General features: G+C 35.2%; 1 protein-coding gene across 2 annotated transcripts in view; it reads right to left on the reverse strand.

Annotated features, from left to right (window-relative positions):
* Positions 1–16,136, reverse strand: part of LOC145678448 (high affinity cAMP-specific and IBMX-insensitive 3',5'-cyclic phosphodiesterase 8B-like) — a 1,074,619-nt gene that overhangs the window by 392,321 nt on the left and 666,162 nt on the right. For both annotated transcript variants that reach the window (XM_081748585.1, XM_081748584.1), the window contains one exon: positions 4,387–4,446. In XM_081748585.1, coding sequence (XP_081604711.1) covers positions 4,387–4,446 — 60 coding nt within the window. The remainder of the gene's footprint in view (positions 1–4,386; positions 4,447–16,136) is intronic.

Raw genomic sequence — 16,136 nt, forward strand, 5'->3', positions numbered from 1 at the left:
TAAGTCCTATGCTATTATTATAATTACAAATATCAATATCCAAAAGTGCCTGAAGTTCTTTTTTTCACTTGGTTAAATATACTCACTTCAGGTAAGTAGACAGAAACAAATGGAAAAGGAAGGAAAATGAAGGTCTTGAAAGTAAAACGAAGACAAATTTACCAGTCTTCAGAAGATACTGTCTACAATGCAGTGAGCAGAGTGGGTTTGTAGATAATAATGAGTGGGTGGGTCGCAGTTGGTTATGGTGGGTGGTGTGTCGCAGTAGGTCACGGTGGGTGGTGGGTCACAGTGGGTCACATGCTGTTGACCCACGACCCACTGACCCACTCGGAAAACTTGACTCACTGACCCACTCCATCTCTGTCCAGTACCACTAGACCCCTAATATGAAAATAGTTGGAGATAAATGAACAGAATAAAACTCGTATAGGAAAGCACAAAGTGTATTTATCATTCCACAGCTCAAGTTAAATGTAACGGAGAAAAAGATTATTAAAGTATAATTGACATGATGCAAAAGAGGAAATGATAGAAAATTATCTTTCCGATCTCTGTCCGTAAGTAGGTGAAGCGGGAATGTAAATATTGTTCTAAAATTGTATTGTTCGACATTTTTTTTTTTCGCATTTCAGTTGATTCATTTTTGCATCAAACCTTTGCCTGCAATCAAAATAGAAGGTACCATTTAACAAGAATTTTACATACTTTATCCCATTACAGACATATTTATATCTCATAAAAACATATTTCAAATAACTTTGTTTCGTAGATACAATTTGCAAAAACTAAGGCTCTCATCTGCAATTCTACCGATCCTTCCCGCTTCACTCACTTACAGAGTGAGGTTGGAGCAATAATTTTCTAGGAGTTAGATTTCTTCCTTTCCATTATAGCACTTTCACTCTAATCATTTTTCTGACTGTTGCAACATTCCCGAGATATAGAATGATAAATACCCTCTGTGATTTCCTATTCGAATATTTGTTCTGGTGTTTTCATATTAGTGATACTGGACGTTTTATCTGATGCAGGTACCATGTCTTGGTCATTTTGAAAACGGTGACCCATATGAACAATCTTTTGTAACAGCACTCTTTAGTTTTTAAAGATATGTCGGACGAGGTATCACTCACCCCATGTTTCCATTTACAATTTTGAAGTTGCGCCCTTGGCCCCCATGAAGGGTGGCCCTGGGAGCCTCCGCGACAATATCAATCGATGTGCCACATGACATTTTCTATTTGAGTTGTTGTTCGGTTCATTTATGTTCAACCGTTTTCGTATTAGTGGTACTGCATGTTTTACTGTATCTGGTAGAGGTAACATGTCTTGGCGGCTATTTTAAATACAGTGCCCGATATGAGAGATCTTTTGCCAGAACGCTTTTTAGTTTTTAAAGATATATCGAACGAGGTACCACTCACCCCTTGTTTCCATTGAAAATTAAAGTTGGGCCCCGGGAACCCATGCAGGGTGGCCCTGGGTGGCACCGCGACCATATATATATATATATATATATATATATATATATATATATATATACAGAGAGAGAGAGAGAGAGAGAGAGAGAGAATTCTATTTGCATCAGCAATGGATTTTGTTTCGGGAGAGGCTTGGGGAACGAGTAAGAAACATTTGCGTTGTACGTGCAATGCAAAAAAAATTATCACAAATTTATTTCGGAAGGGGTTTGAGCCTGATAACCACCCCCTAAATACGCCATTGTACAATAGTCAACCGTTCTCATATTACCTAGCACAGCAACGAAACAAATTTTGAGTGAAGGCAATTTTAATATATATCAATATTCGAGACGAGACCGAGACTTTCGAGACTGACCTAAGTCTCGTCTCGGTCTCGTCTCGATTTATAGAGGTCTGTCTCGGTCTCGTCTCGGTATTTAGAAGTCCGTCTCGGTATATAAAAGTCCGTTTCGGTCTCGGTCTCGGTACCATCCCTAGTGTCATATATGGATTCGTTAGCATTCGGGAGAGGTAGTTCAAGTTTTTGTTTACTTTTCCATTTCATACATGTTTTTAAATGGGGCATCTTACTTTTTCGTGACACTTGAACCTTTTCTGTCAAAATAAGGTTTGCGGATTAAAGGGGCGGCACGTGAAAGTACCGCCCAGGGCGGCAAATCTGCTAGCGCCGGCCCTGCCTAGGTGATACGTAACAACTCACTCTGATCTAGTATTATCATAAGTGGCCTTGTAACTGCTATATGTATGACTCATTCTTGTTGCGTTGTTTGACTATGGTAATGTTATAGTATTAGCGTCGAGACTCAACGTAAGCGACGCCTGCGTGTTCTTAGATACGAAAGTGTGTGTTACTTAAGGCAATAATATTGTGTGCTATTGTCTATAGTGTTATTTATTAATGTAACTTGACTTTAGTCGTTATAGATGTTAAGGTAAAAAAATGGGAATATTTTTTGATAAAATTTTCTTCAGAATTTTAATATTGAAATTATGCTTAAATTACGTTTAACATATCTGAAATACATCTCCCCATTCTGTCTGGCTGAATTTTCAATAGTTATGAAATTATACGTTTATTTTGGTTAAAAGTTAACAGTCGCTCTTTTAACTAGACCGGTGCATTGTAAGAACGAAAACAGTAGGTAAATTTAACGTTTAAAATTTTGCTAGAGCGACAGTATATTTGGATTTTATATTGAAAGTACGGCTCAATAGCCCAATATTTATTTATATTCTAATTTAAAATATTATATGCAGAGACATGTGGTGCAAAGAACAGAGCAGCCAGACCAAGACATTTACGAGACAAATGATTGAAATTCGAAACTCTAATGACGGAAGCTCTTTACACAGAGCTATTTGAACTTACAGCACTAACTTCGAATTCCCCAACGTCCCCAAAGATGGACTACTTATCGGCATGGGAAATGGCCCAAACACTAGCAACAACTTTAAAGTCATCGAGAGAGGAATTTTATTACCTGTATGGAAACATTAAAATGTTTTCGGAAATCTTAACAAAATATGGGATGAAAACGAATTTCATCTTAGGATGGATGCTGATTTTGCAACGAGAAAGATTCGTAGCAAAAAGCTCTTTTCGATCAAAACTGCTCTGATAAAGATTCGTCTTTGCACGAAGAAGCCAAGTGGAAGAAGTTCCAAGTAGAAACCTTCTACAGAATTTGTAACACCGTTGGGGAGAGGTTTATTCCAAGTGAACATTTGATGAAAGATCTGAGTTATTGAGTTATTGAGTTCGCGTAACAGGGTTTGGACCCAAAGAGATTTGAAGAAATAAAGAAAAATGGATTACCAGATGGAACCCTGAAAACATTAGTAGAAAATACATGCGTGTGTAAACAAACCCTGTTACGCGAACTCAAACATTTTGCGATTCACTACGAAGATTACTTCAAGAATCTGAAGGATACTTCTACTAGTGATTTCCATGTGGTTCAGTGCCCAGTTGATTCTGGAAATGAAGACGAATGGAGTGAAAACAAAACGGAAGATCAGGATCAGCTAAATCCAGGGTTGCATACAGTGTGAGTTTACATTCTTATATGAGCTGACTTTAAATGAAAGCACTTATAGCAATTTATATTCTGCGTACAAATATGATGTGGCTCTTCCGACCAACCTGGTAACTTGTGAATGTTTATTTTCTAAGTTGTAGATCATTAAACCAAACCTGAGATCACTTTAAGGCAAAGTCTATTGGAAAATATAATGTTCCTTAATACTAAATATGTCCAGAATTTTCCTGTAGATTACAATGTTGTTGGAAGCGAAATAGCAGAAATCTCAAGAGATCTTAAACGATTACTCATGCTATGAAATTTAATACAGTCATACAATTGTACCTAGTGGTATCTTTTCCTTCTGTTTGTACTGGGATAGGTAGACTACTTCTAATTTATCCACCCTACATTCACATTTTTGTTAGCTGTAATTATATTATTCAATATTTACGGTGTTTCGTCCAATTGTTTTGTAGGTAACTGTATCCTTAATGCTGTGAACAAACTAAAAAGTCATTTTAAAAGCCAAAATCTTTACATAAATTTGTCCATGAGCGCCCCTGTAAGTTTCCATCTCTGCTTAGCTCTGACAGCTCCAGTCCGACACTGAATGAAAGTAAGATGGAATTCTGAATGTGCAGGTAGCTACAAAAATGAACACCAAGGCTGAAAGGAACACCAAAGGCTTTTCATCAAGCGTAAACCATGAATACAATAAGCACAGTGGATAAAGAGTTTTTATCACAAATCTCCATCTCAACAGGAGCGGTAGAAAGAAACTTCAACATGCATCTCATTTACAACCTCGGCGAGGAAAAGCTCCTGTTAATCGCATTACATTGACACTAGAATGCATACATTTATTAGGTACTTACTTTGATCGTAGGTTGATGAGCTATAGACATGGGACCAAAGCGAATCTCTTGTGTTGTTCTCTGCAAAGGAAAATAAAATAATAATGATTAGAGCTATGAATTTTAGTTGTTGCACCTTGGTTTTTTTTTTTTTTCTATTAAAATGACCGAACTAGCTTGACTTGCAAAGAAAACATTTTATAAACATTCCTAACTCTGTTTTAGTTGAACTTTTTTTTCAATGGAAGCACCTTTTGGTACATTTGTCCAATGCCATCACCCTTTTGCACTTCTTAAAACTTTTCTTTGGCTCATTTTCCGCGTATTATTCCTGTAATAATTACGCAAGGAAACTTTCGCTTCGGCCCAGTTAGACGAAGGCTATTGAGCAGACAGATCACGGCTATCACAAATCAACATTGTTGAGTGTTTTTGTAGAGACACCCACCTAAGTATCTCCCTCTGACTGCTATAACGCTACTAAGTCGGGTCCAGTACTTTTGTTGATATCACAAACGTCTACACTAGTGTTCGCCAAACCGTCGATCGCGAGCTATTGGTAGCTTGTGTGGACATTTTCGGTAGAACTCGTTAACGCTCCGGTTGCTAACCTTGAAATGAAAGTTTATAGGTAATAAACAAATGTAAGATTAAAAAAATATGTTGGTAGTTCTTTTGGCTGGTAGATCACAGTAGCGTTTAAAGACGATACGGTAGCTCAGAAGCTTCATAAGTTTGGCGACTACTGGTCTAGACAGATTAAACCAAAACTTCATGTAATATGTCAAGCAGCCAACGACAATTGGTAAATTTGTAGAGCACCGAAACATACTTTTGTTGTGCAATGGAGCACTGAAACAGACTTTTGTTGTCCCTATTTCAAGATTTATCTCTATTGTTTGAAGTGTGTTGCTCAATGAGGGCCATACGACGTACATATATAAAAGACTAACTCGTATGTGTATAATGTATTATTTCACTACATACTGCATGTAGGAAGAAATAAAAAAAAAAGTACTGACCATACCAATTAGAAAATGGTTGAAATTAACTGGCAGTATCAAATCTGAAACAATTATTGAAGGAAACAAATTTGAAAATTTTTGTCTTTACTCATGGACTTACTCTAATTGACCGCCATTCTCATCATTCAATCATCTCTTTTCTTCTCCACAGCAGATCTTGCTTATCACTCTGAGAATTAAATGGGATTGAAATATACGCACGTTTAATAGTTCAGTATTTCCGGAAGTCGAACCCTGGTCTCCTGAGTGGAAATCCAATGTTATAGCCGCTTAGCTACGAAAAGCAAATAGTAGATGTTGCACAAAAGATGTTAGCTAGTTGAACATCTTAAGGCCCATATGCAGAGATAATACTTAGAGAGTTATTCATTTCCTTCTTCAACTCAGAGGTAGGTTACATATTTATGTTATTTTAATTATTTTAGGAATCTGATGTACACTCAAGACTCAAAAAGTGCCATTTGCTTTTGGAATCTCTACATCTCAATTCTTTGGAAGGATACAGTTAAGAAAGGTGCATATCCTTATTATTTTGAAGTTCTCATGCAACGCTATCTATCTCAATACGAAAGAAAAGGAACTACGTGTACAAGTTCTTTTTTTATGAATGACTATATACAAATATGGAAACATGTTTTGCAAATTCCTTCAGTATGTATTCGTTGTCTGCATTTCTTGATTGCTTCTTGATTAAATTTGTTTAGTAACAGTATATAATAAAATTAAACTTCCCTCAATCATTTTCGTAGGCTTATGGAAATAGTGATGAATGAAAGAAATTAATGATAATGGATGGGACACCGATCCCCCAAGAAAAACTATTTGCACGCTGTTTGTTTAATACAAAATATACCTTGCACGTATCGGGATTAAGCAGCACTCATCAAAAGTAAGCTTTGTACCACAAGTGTTGACCAACGAAATGATCTGGTAGTGTATCATTTCAGGAATATGTATATCTATTGGAAGAGTTCTGTCTTGTCTCTATTTCTCCTTGAAATCCACTTCTACCACTGAGCCACTGCGATTCTAAATAGTTAATTAGAGTAATCCAACTTATTTTGATGAAAGAATATGTATCATTAAAGTTCTTCAACTTAGCCTGTTAATCAGTAATTTTCTCTCAAAACAAAACAAACTCACTAGGAAACTTACCAGAAGTAAACGCGTTTCTATGAGCTTATAATATAGCATTATTCATGACTGCCTTTTTCTTGACATATAGCTGGAGAAATCAAATTCTACATGTGAAGTTATCTATGTCTGAATATGGAATGAAGAAAGTGGAAGGAAACGAGAAGAACTCCAAGAAAATCCCCGCACACGGTATGTGTCCATCACAAAGTCCGGTTGATGCGAGTTGGGATCGAACCAGGTACACTACGCACCAGAGGTGAACGCTCTGCCACTAAGCAACCGCAGCCCCCTGATTGCAGTAGATTGTCGTATTTTGTAACAGATCAAAGATGTGCGACACTGCCACGATAAACAGGGATTCACTGGCCAACCGGCGTTTTACTTTTCTCACAAACTGTCCGCTACAGCGAAGGAGAAAGAAGACGTGCATGGTGAATCGTGGTAGAGAGTACAGTTCTACTGAAAGGAGTCTTATTTTCGGTCTCTGTTAAATGAGTTTGTGGTGGAAATATATATTATATATATATATATATATATATATATATATATATATATATATATATATATATATATATATATATTTATTTATTTATTTATTAGGAATACTCCACTTTCTTTCCGCATATTGTCATTGCGGTAAATCTTTGAAAATTATTATATATCTGTCTCTTTTTACCCACACGATACGATCCTGAGATTACAGACTGAAGATTTCACTTAATTTTATCAACTACAATCATTCCTTGTGTATGCAAACACGCATAACATACCAAAACTCCTTCGGCAGCTTGAGTCTGATCAAGATGTCGATGTTCCTTCAACGAATTTTTGTTACTTGCTGGATATTGTTTCATATGTTATGAATGACTTGCTTATCTTAACGAAATATCCCTGAATCCTTCATTCGGTGTGGCAGAATCCCTTGTATCACCACTAAAAGATTCTAAATCATGTGTTTTTGGATAGAGCAGTTCACAAATCTAAAATGATAACGTTTCGCTTCACCTTAATGACTAGTAGTTTTGGAGATATTCCTCCAAAATTCATTTTCCCACTCTTCCGGCAGCCTATAACTCTGAAACTAAGCAATTCCGAGGAAATGTTTACTGGATTTTTTCTTGTTTTTATGAGTTGATTCACTTTCCAAACGCTGTCAACTATGCAATCATCTTAACCATCTCTACATGTGGAAATAATGAAACAGTTTACAATTACACTACCAGTATCTTTCTGAATATGTCAAATAAAGATATGCGCCAACAAGGCTTTTCCACTTAATATCACTTCTAAAAACACGATATAGATTTACTATAATCCGTCTCAAAATGGGTGAATGCATACGAAAGTGGAATCTATTAATATTAGACCCCTAGTTTCCATTTACTCCCATGTCGTAAGCGTTGGGGGACCACCGATGGGCAACTTGTGACATCTTGTCAAAAATTGGCGGCCCCGCAGCGACGATCCGCGGTGGCCCCACTTCCATATTGAAAATTATATCATCAGCGGCATAGACGAGACGGAACGCCAATGAACCACAAAATTACTCCCCCAAAATACGTTAAATCGCCCTGTATAATAGGCCATAACAGTTTGGAATCAGATAAAATGCATTCGCCATGTTACTTTATAATAAAATGACAGCGTTTATTTACTTTATTTCATAGTTCTCCCATATTCACTTTCTAATGATCGGCGACAGTTACCATCTAAATTCATACAATTATGTGCACTCATCTCAAGATTTTTCACTTCAAGACGTAGAGGCAGGGGTTACTCTTGACCACCGAAGATCACTTTAGAAACAATTCGTCAGGAAAAAATAATATATAATAACCGCAAGCACATGACTAGCGTTAGTTTGTGTTCGTCCCTTTGCGATTCTCCGCGACGAATCGAAAAAGTGCGGACCAAAATGAAGTTCTCGCTGCTATGCGGTGGTAACTTCAACACCTCGGCTCTAGATATCTGTTTCGAGAAGACGAAACCCTGTTGCCAGCGGAACACTAGCGGAAATCCTTCGGCGCGTCGCTATATCGACGATCGACATTTACCGGCAAGTGGGCCACTAGGTGTTGGCGACGTTTACGGCATGGGGACGTAGTATTTCTGCACAAGGCAGGGAAGCACCATTACACGTATAATGAAAAGGCTGAGTACTTACAGTGGAGCCCTTACAGCAAGCAGTTTATTTCGGATAAGAGAATTATTTTCCATGTCTTACTCGTTGAAACACTACTACAGCCACTGTGAAGTACTCGTTAAGCACGATCGAACTGCTGCTTGTAGTACCAAGCTAGTACAGGTAGGCCTAAGTGCGTGTTTCTGCTCATACCCACCGTCACTTCGCGCCCACTCCCTACAAACGCAATTCCATCAACTTACTCTAGCTCTGATGCCTAATAGATACTATTATTGCATGTAGTAGCCATTTACCACAGGTTAGAGTATTTTTGCGTGAATCGTTTTTGTTGCACATTCATTTGCAGACATACAATTAATATGTGCACAATACTTTTGCAGCATACCCAAATAAATGTAGAATATAATAGGCAATACTATCAGAAAAGAAAATAAAGGTTGATGCGTATTCTTGGTACACATAATCTTTCGTGGTACATCAATATTCAAGCATATTATCAATCTGTTGGCAATTATTGGAGCAAGTTCTAGGAAGCTCGCAGAATGTCTTAGGAAATTATTTCAAGCAAGAAAGTGATGTATAATTCTTTTACAATTTGATGGATTATTGTAAATCTGTACATAAAACACATTTTTATTAAAGTGTAGAACAGCACACAATACGTGTTTAAAGGGATTACCTTGGTGACATTTTTTAAAAATTGTTTTCGTGAGGAAAGGTTAACCTCGATAAACTGTATTCAACCCCATTATCCTTTAACTCTCGCTGGAACTGACCGCTTCAAGTTAAAAGCAATTTTACATAAATATGACAGCTAGCAACATTTACTTGAGGGACTCCAAACGGTGTAGTATAATAGGAATTCTCTCCCAAGAAGTTAGATTAGTTAAATAATTTAGTTACTAGAAATGAATGTTAGCAAATATGTTCAAGTTGTTCTTAGCATCAAGAACTATCAATATTTTATCCTCTGCTAAAGGAGATGAAGATTTTGATTGCTCGAAGATACTGAAAGACCTGTAGCTTTGCTTTATCGCCATAAGAATATCAATTACTCTCCTTCCTTAGAGATATAAGAAAGAAAGAGGCCGGCTTTTGCGCTCAGAAAATGCCGTGAGAATTATATAAATGGGTAACGAGCCAGAGCCCGAATTAAACAAAGAGCGAGAATGAGAGGTTAATTAGCATGAGACCTACCTAGCCTAAATTTAATTAAGGATAGAAGGACCCCAGATCGAATAAGGGTGAGTCTGAGCTAGCGTGACCGTGACCGTGACCCCAATTGAGAGTAGTGAGCGCAAGCCCCATAAAGGATAGTATGTCTGAGCTTACTATTCCTTTGCTCCCTATGTCAGAGATTTTTAACTTAAACAGTTAAGTTTTGATTTTGATACTTCGGATAATTTTGACTATTTTCTTCAGAATAAAATGTTTTATTCTTCCCACTCACTCGTTACTTCTAATTTACCTAGTCCTGTGGATTGCTCACAGTGTGTGCCTATTTCCGTTATCCAGCAATGCCCTATAGCTCTGTACACCGAGCACTTCTTCACTTTGACCTATAATTTGACCATAAGCTGCTCGGTTCCAGGTATCAAGTGTGTTATCTTTCGCTAGAGCTAATCCATATTATATATATATATATATATATATATATATATATATATATATATATATATATATATATATATATATATATATTCCCTAAAACAGAAGGTCCAAATAAAATGTGGCAAAGGTAATTTCCTTTTAACCCACGGTATGAATTATCGTTAATAATAATAATAATAACAGAATCACATTATTTCACTAAACAATAAAATGTGATGAAAAATAATTATTGTGACGGGACTTGAACCCAGATCTGCTGCTCGGCAGTTTCGTGTGTTACCACTATGGTACAAAATATTTACATAAGTTGGAAAATTAAACAACAAATTACGCTACTACATTAGTTAGGTTTACATTTGCCATGAATAGTTTACCTTAAAATACTTCGAAACCCAACTAATATTCCTGCACGTCTTGATACAGTTCAAGGAATTCAAAAATATCGTTTGCCATTGTTTCCTAGTTAGACGGCAGGATCAAGCTCCAAACTTCAGACTCAACTTGAGTAAAATTTAGATATTTTCCTCATTGAAGAAAGTCTGAGTAAACTGTTTCTGAGTTGAAGAAGGAAATTATGAGTAACTCACCAATTATCGCCTCTTCATACAGGCCTTAGTATCCTGTATAGTATTACATGAAAGATTTTTGTTTGTGCTACATCAAGTAATTTATTGGCTCAGGTAAATGGTTACTGCATTGGGTTTCCAGTCAAAATCAGACAGAACTATTGTAGGCTTTATCAGCTGAATTAGGTATTGAAGACTCTTGAAACAATGAACAAAATCGGAAGTCTGAATGTAAGTGTGAACTGCTGTAGATGAGATCAAACCAGTACCGGAGACAATTCTTTACACGTAAATTTGTCTCACTATTACAAATTAAAGTGGTAATGCATTCACCTTTAAACACAAATAATCGACTTTCTAATGGAGTAATTACGCATTTTTTTTTTAAAGTTTAAGATCGTAAAATTTATCGATCCAGAAGAAAATGACGACGTTGGTCTCAAATTTATTTAGTTGTTCTTCGTACGAAGTTCAGCCAAACGGGTGCTCATATTCACACACAGTAAGACATGCTGTGTTAATTCAACATAATGCCTTTGTCTTATTCCAGTTGTGTTAATTTTTTTACACGTGCCTGTTTCTTTTTCAACTCTATAGTATTTTAGAGTAAATTATTAAAATGGTAATGGTTACATCAACTGCCTGACATGATGCGTATTGTTTTGTGAACAGTTACCACAACATTACGTTTATAAAATCACTTTCTTAGTTATTAAACACACGTGGCTACAATGAGAGATATTAAAGTTTCACACAAAATAATTATAAGTAGTTACTGGGAAAGAAATATAGTCGGAAAGGAACATAGTAGAATTTAATTTTGCTATTTGGCAATCACACTTTTTGAATAAAAGAAGAGCATCGGATAATGATCAGCAAAGGAATTGAACATGGTGTCGAATGTTCTGAGCTTAGCCCATTATAAAATCTTTATGGGTTGAAATACACCGAGATATTTTCATTAAAAATTAGAGAAAATATAATACATTCTTTGTTATTTCGCATAAATGTTAAATATACCGCGTATAACTTTGGTTACAGCAAAAAAGAAAAATAAATAAAATAAAAAATAAAAGACTAATACCAAATTCTCAACATAAATTGCTTAGTGTTTGATGATAGGGTATCCCTTCACGTATAATAGAATATGTTCACACTAAAAATTACAGTGTAGCTGTAGTTATCTGTTACGCAAGATTTTAGGTGACTGTGATACGTTTACTGAGTCAGTGTTCTTATCCAATGAAAGGTTTGGCTGATGAATGGCCATAATACAGTTAGTACTTCAATCGCTTATGTTTACCATGCTAGCAGGGATGTTACTAACAACGAAGAGCACATATTGAAAGAATAGCGTTGCGCTATTCCTTTCCGTGTTCCTTCGTTCATGCACTTAGTTATTTTAACACCGCTGCAGTCCTATTTTCACACCGGTCAAAACTGGCTGTGCTAAACCAATAATACTGGACTTTTGGTATCAAAATAGCATGTTAGAGTGGTAGTCATGCCGAGACTAGTGGCTTGTGTTAAAATTGATTTCCATCATAATACCATAATTTTTAGGTGCGTATCTTATCGTAGTACATTTTTACGTCAATAGCTGTGAACATTTAGTAGTCTTCAGTTGACTGAGAAACACACTTCAAAGAATCTTCATGAAGAACGTTATCTAGAAATGTATTAACTCATGTAAGATTATACTACATCAGAAACTATTCAATAAGGCATTTACAATATCAGAATATTAGTTTGATAAGCCATCATACTTATGCGTCATTCAAGTGGTTACCTTTTATTTATGTTATCAACTAAAAAGCCAAATAGAAAACCACGATCAACATGATTTTATTTAAAGATTAGGAGAAATTCCTTCTATCTTAAATACACATAAAACTGGACTGTTTTAACGCTAGGCAAAGCTATAGAACATAGAAACGCTATTCCAGAATTTACATCATGCTGTGTTTTTCAGACAACCGTTCTCTGCTAGTAGTTTATTAGCGTTTTCCTCGAAATATTAATACACTAGACTCCCAAATTCCATGTAGTTCTTCATTTCTTACACCATTGACGGTCAAGGACATAAGTTACAGTATTCATTTATTATACTGTAGTTTACCCATCAAACGTGTCTCCTCTAAACAAACGTGTTATTTTTAAATAAAAACTCCCTTTTACTGGACATACCAAGTCCTACACTTCAGGGGCTATGTGAAGCTGCCTACATTGTTTTACAGGTTTATTGGTATTGCCGAATATGTAATTGTGAGAACTATTGTAAAATTGGCAGAAAGTGTGAAAATGTAGAATTACCTGGGTAAAAGATCTTAATATGTTATAGCCATTAGATAAAACAAATGCATTATTTTATACAGTCCTATCCTTTATGTTCCATATATTCTCCTCCGTCATACTGTGCAGAAAATATCAATGAAACTACTCTAAATGTATTGCTTTCCAAATTGTTATTTTTTAAAAATAAAATCGAATCATTTAAGTCCCACAGTTATACTTTCTCGGCTAAAGGAAGTAAGTTATTAATAAATGACTATGAAATAACTGGTGGAATGAGAATGTGGGAGAAAACAGAAGTACGAGAAAACCCACGGACACAATGTTGTCCATCACAAAATAGCATGGCTTGGGATCGAATCAGGGACTCATAGTGCTAGAAGAGATGACTGCTTTACCAGTAAGACATTGACTGATAATACTTCCACTGCATCTAGTTAAATATGCTGTAGGATTTTTCCCAATATGCAATTATTATTTACTCCATATTAACTGTTGAAAATAAATTATTCCATTGGTCATTAAAGCTTTACTACCAAGTACAGCAATATGAGGTGTTCTGTTTTAAAGTATATACGCCATATTCATCTTTTCGTAAGTTAGCCACCTAGCACTGGCCAACACATAGATTATTCACTTAATCCTCAGTAAAACCTATCAATAAACTGGAAATTTTATACAAATATGTATATTTTCCAAATGTAAGCAATACAATAGTTTTTATTTTTCAACACACTGAAGATAATGTTCATATAGCATGTTGTTAACAGACCATTTTGTAGATCAAATAGTCAACACATATTTTAAAATCTCCTCGCACATAGGGATGCGCACGAAACAAGATTTGTGGCTGTCTCGTCTCGAAAAATGTATATTTCTCTATTGGAAGAGCCGTGTGTCGACTCGAATTTTGTCGTCAGGAAAATCCTGTCTCGACTCGTCTCGTGCGCATCCCTACTCGCATACCTTATGTTGTAATTTTACATGGAAGCAGGTACTATTAGTTTTTCATAGTTCATATATTTACCTACCATAACGAAGCAAATACAGTGTAGTTGTTCATTCACTAAACAAATACAGACTAATTAGAATTGTTTATTTATTTGCAATGGGATTCAAAAATGAATACACAAAATGAGCTGGAAGAGAATTAGGGATAACTTTCATTTTGAGGTGACCTTAAGTGTTTGCAAAATATTTCTTCTTCTTTAAAAAAAACGAGAGAGAGAGAAATCCTTCCTGAAATTTCTTGAGTATGGGATAATGTAAATATATCGTTACTTATGCTTCAAAATTTGGAAGTTCTCTGTGATCGACAATATGCTTCAAATAAAAAAATATGTTGTACTTTCCTATTATTAAAAAAAATAGTGGTAAAATAAGAACAATGTACCTCATGTCCAAAATGACTGTCGCATATCTATAACTGTCTTCTTGTAAGAATATAATTTTATAATGATTTTGCAGGGTATTTTTAATACCGATACTATGTGTATAATCGGGAAATGTATATTTGTGGAAAATTTCATAAGAAAATAATTATAAATACGAAAATTAGAATGCATAAACAAAATGTTACTAAATGGACAAGAAAGTTTTATTTCCGCTTTATTGTTCTTATTTACTACTCTTCTGACCTGAGATTTGCCATATACATGTCTTTGCCGATTATACCTATACTAACATTATAAGAAATTCGTTATCGAATTATATTCCTACAACATATTTATATACATGCGACAATATGCGACAATGGATATGAGTGTACATACATTAACAAGTTGAGATTTTTTTGTGAATATTGTACTTTCTGAAAATGATTACTTTTTTAGCCAACAGATCAAGACTGTACGTTTTCCTTTCTTTGCTTTTTTTTAATCATTCACCTTAGTACATTCCCATAATAATTTAATAAAGCTGTCATCATAAAAAGAAGTGATCGCGGATTTTGCTTTGATAGAATATCTGAATTTGACAATCTCAGCGACTCTGGGTTATCTAAATACATTAATGTAAAGCCACGACGAATCTGTAACATTGTAGTAGAGTAATGCTCATTAACAATATTTAATAATATTATTCAGAAGTAACAAATTGAATTTAAAGTGAAGTGATCAATACATGCTATTTATCTGAAGAAAATACGAACTCAATTATCCTTTCTTGTCGATTTTGTAATCATCACCCCACAGGTGGTTGATTGCACATACAGCAAAAGTGATAAATAGTATGATCTTTGATAAGTGTTGAAAAACACCCAGCTGATATAGATTTATATATTAATCTTACTACGCAAATACACATCGCTCATTTCCCTAGATTATCACTTCCAATTTATCAAAAGAAATATTTTCTTCCAAAGCAGAAGTGTTTTATATAAATCCAGACATCTGGAATGTATTAAAGCTGACAATGCTTTTGTCTCAATCATTAAATTGGCATTAATTATTGTATATAAAGTTATTCCACGTCGAACTAGTTTCTCTCAATCTATATAAGCGAAGTTCTCATTGTTAAAAATAGTGGTTAGAAAAAAAAATGTTCATTTTTGCTATTTTCTTCACTCTTACGCAATTTTACTTATGATAATGTTCACTATTTCTAGTAAGGATCTAAAATTGGAAATTACATTTTGCGTACATATTTTTTCAAAGAAAAATAATATGAGAGTGTAGTGTTTGTTTCAAGTTTGAGTCCTCATTCTAGGTTGAATTATATATATAAAACAATAGTCTAAGTTTATGATACGTGTAACACGTTGGGTTGATACACGCAAATAAACAGTTGTTTCTTTCAATAAATACTAATTTGTATTTACTCAGGGTATCTATCACAGGCACAGTTATAGTATCTGCAAAGATCAACACTAAGGGACATCACGAATTTTGAACAACAAAGTCGGTTGTTTGGATTGAAATTTAATGTTTCTTTCAACATCGAAGTTATATGAGACATGGACCTACAGCCTAACATGAGATCAGAAAAACGAGATTCTAC

The sequence above is a fragment of the Thermobia domestica genome, chromosome 2 (genome assembly GCF_964235325.1).
Source record: "Thermobia domestica chromosome 2, izTheDome1.hap1.1, whole genome shotgun sequence".
In the NCBI taxonomy this organism is placed as follows: domain Eukaryota; kingdom Metazoa; phylum Arthropoda; class Insecta; order Zygentoma; family Lepismatidae; genus Thermobia; species Thermobia domestica.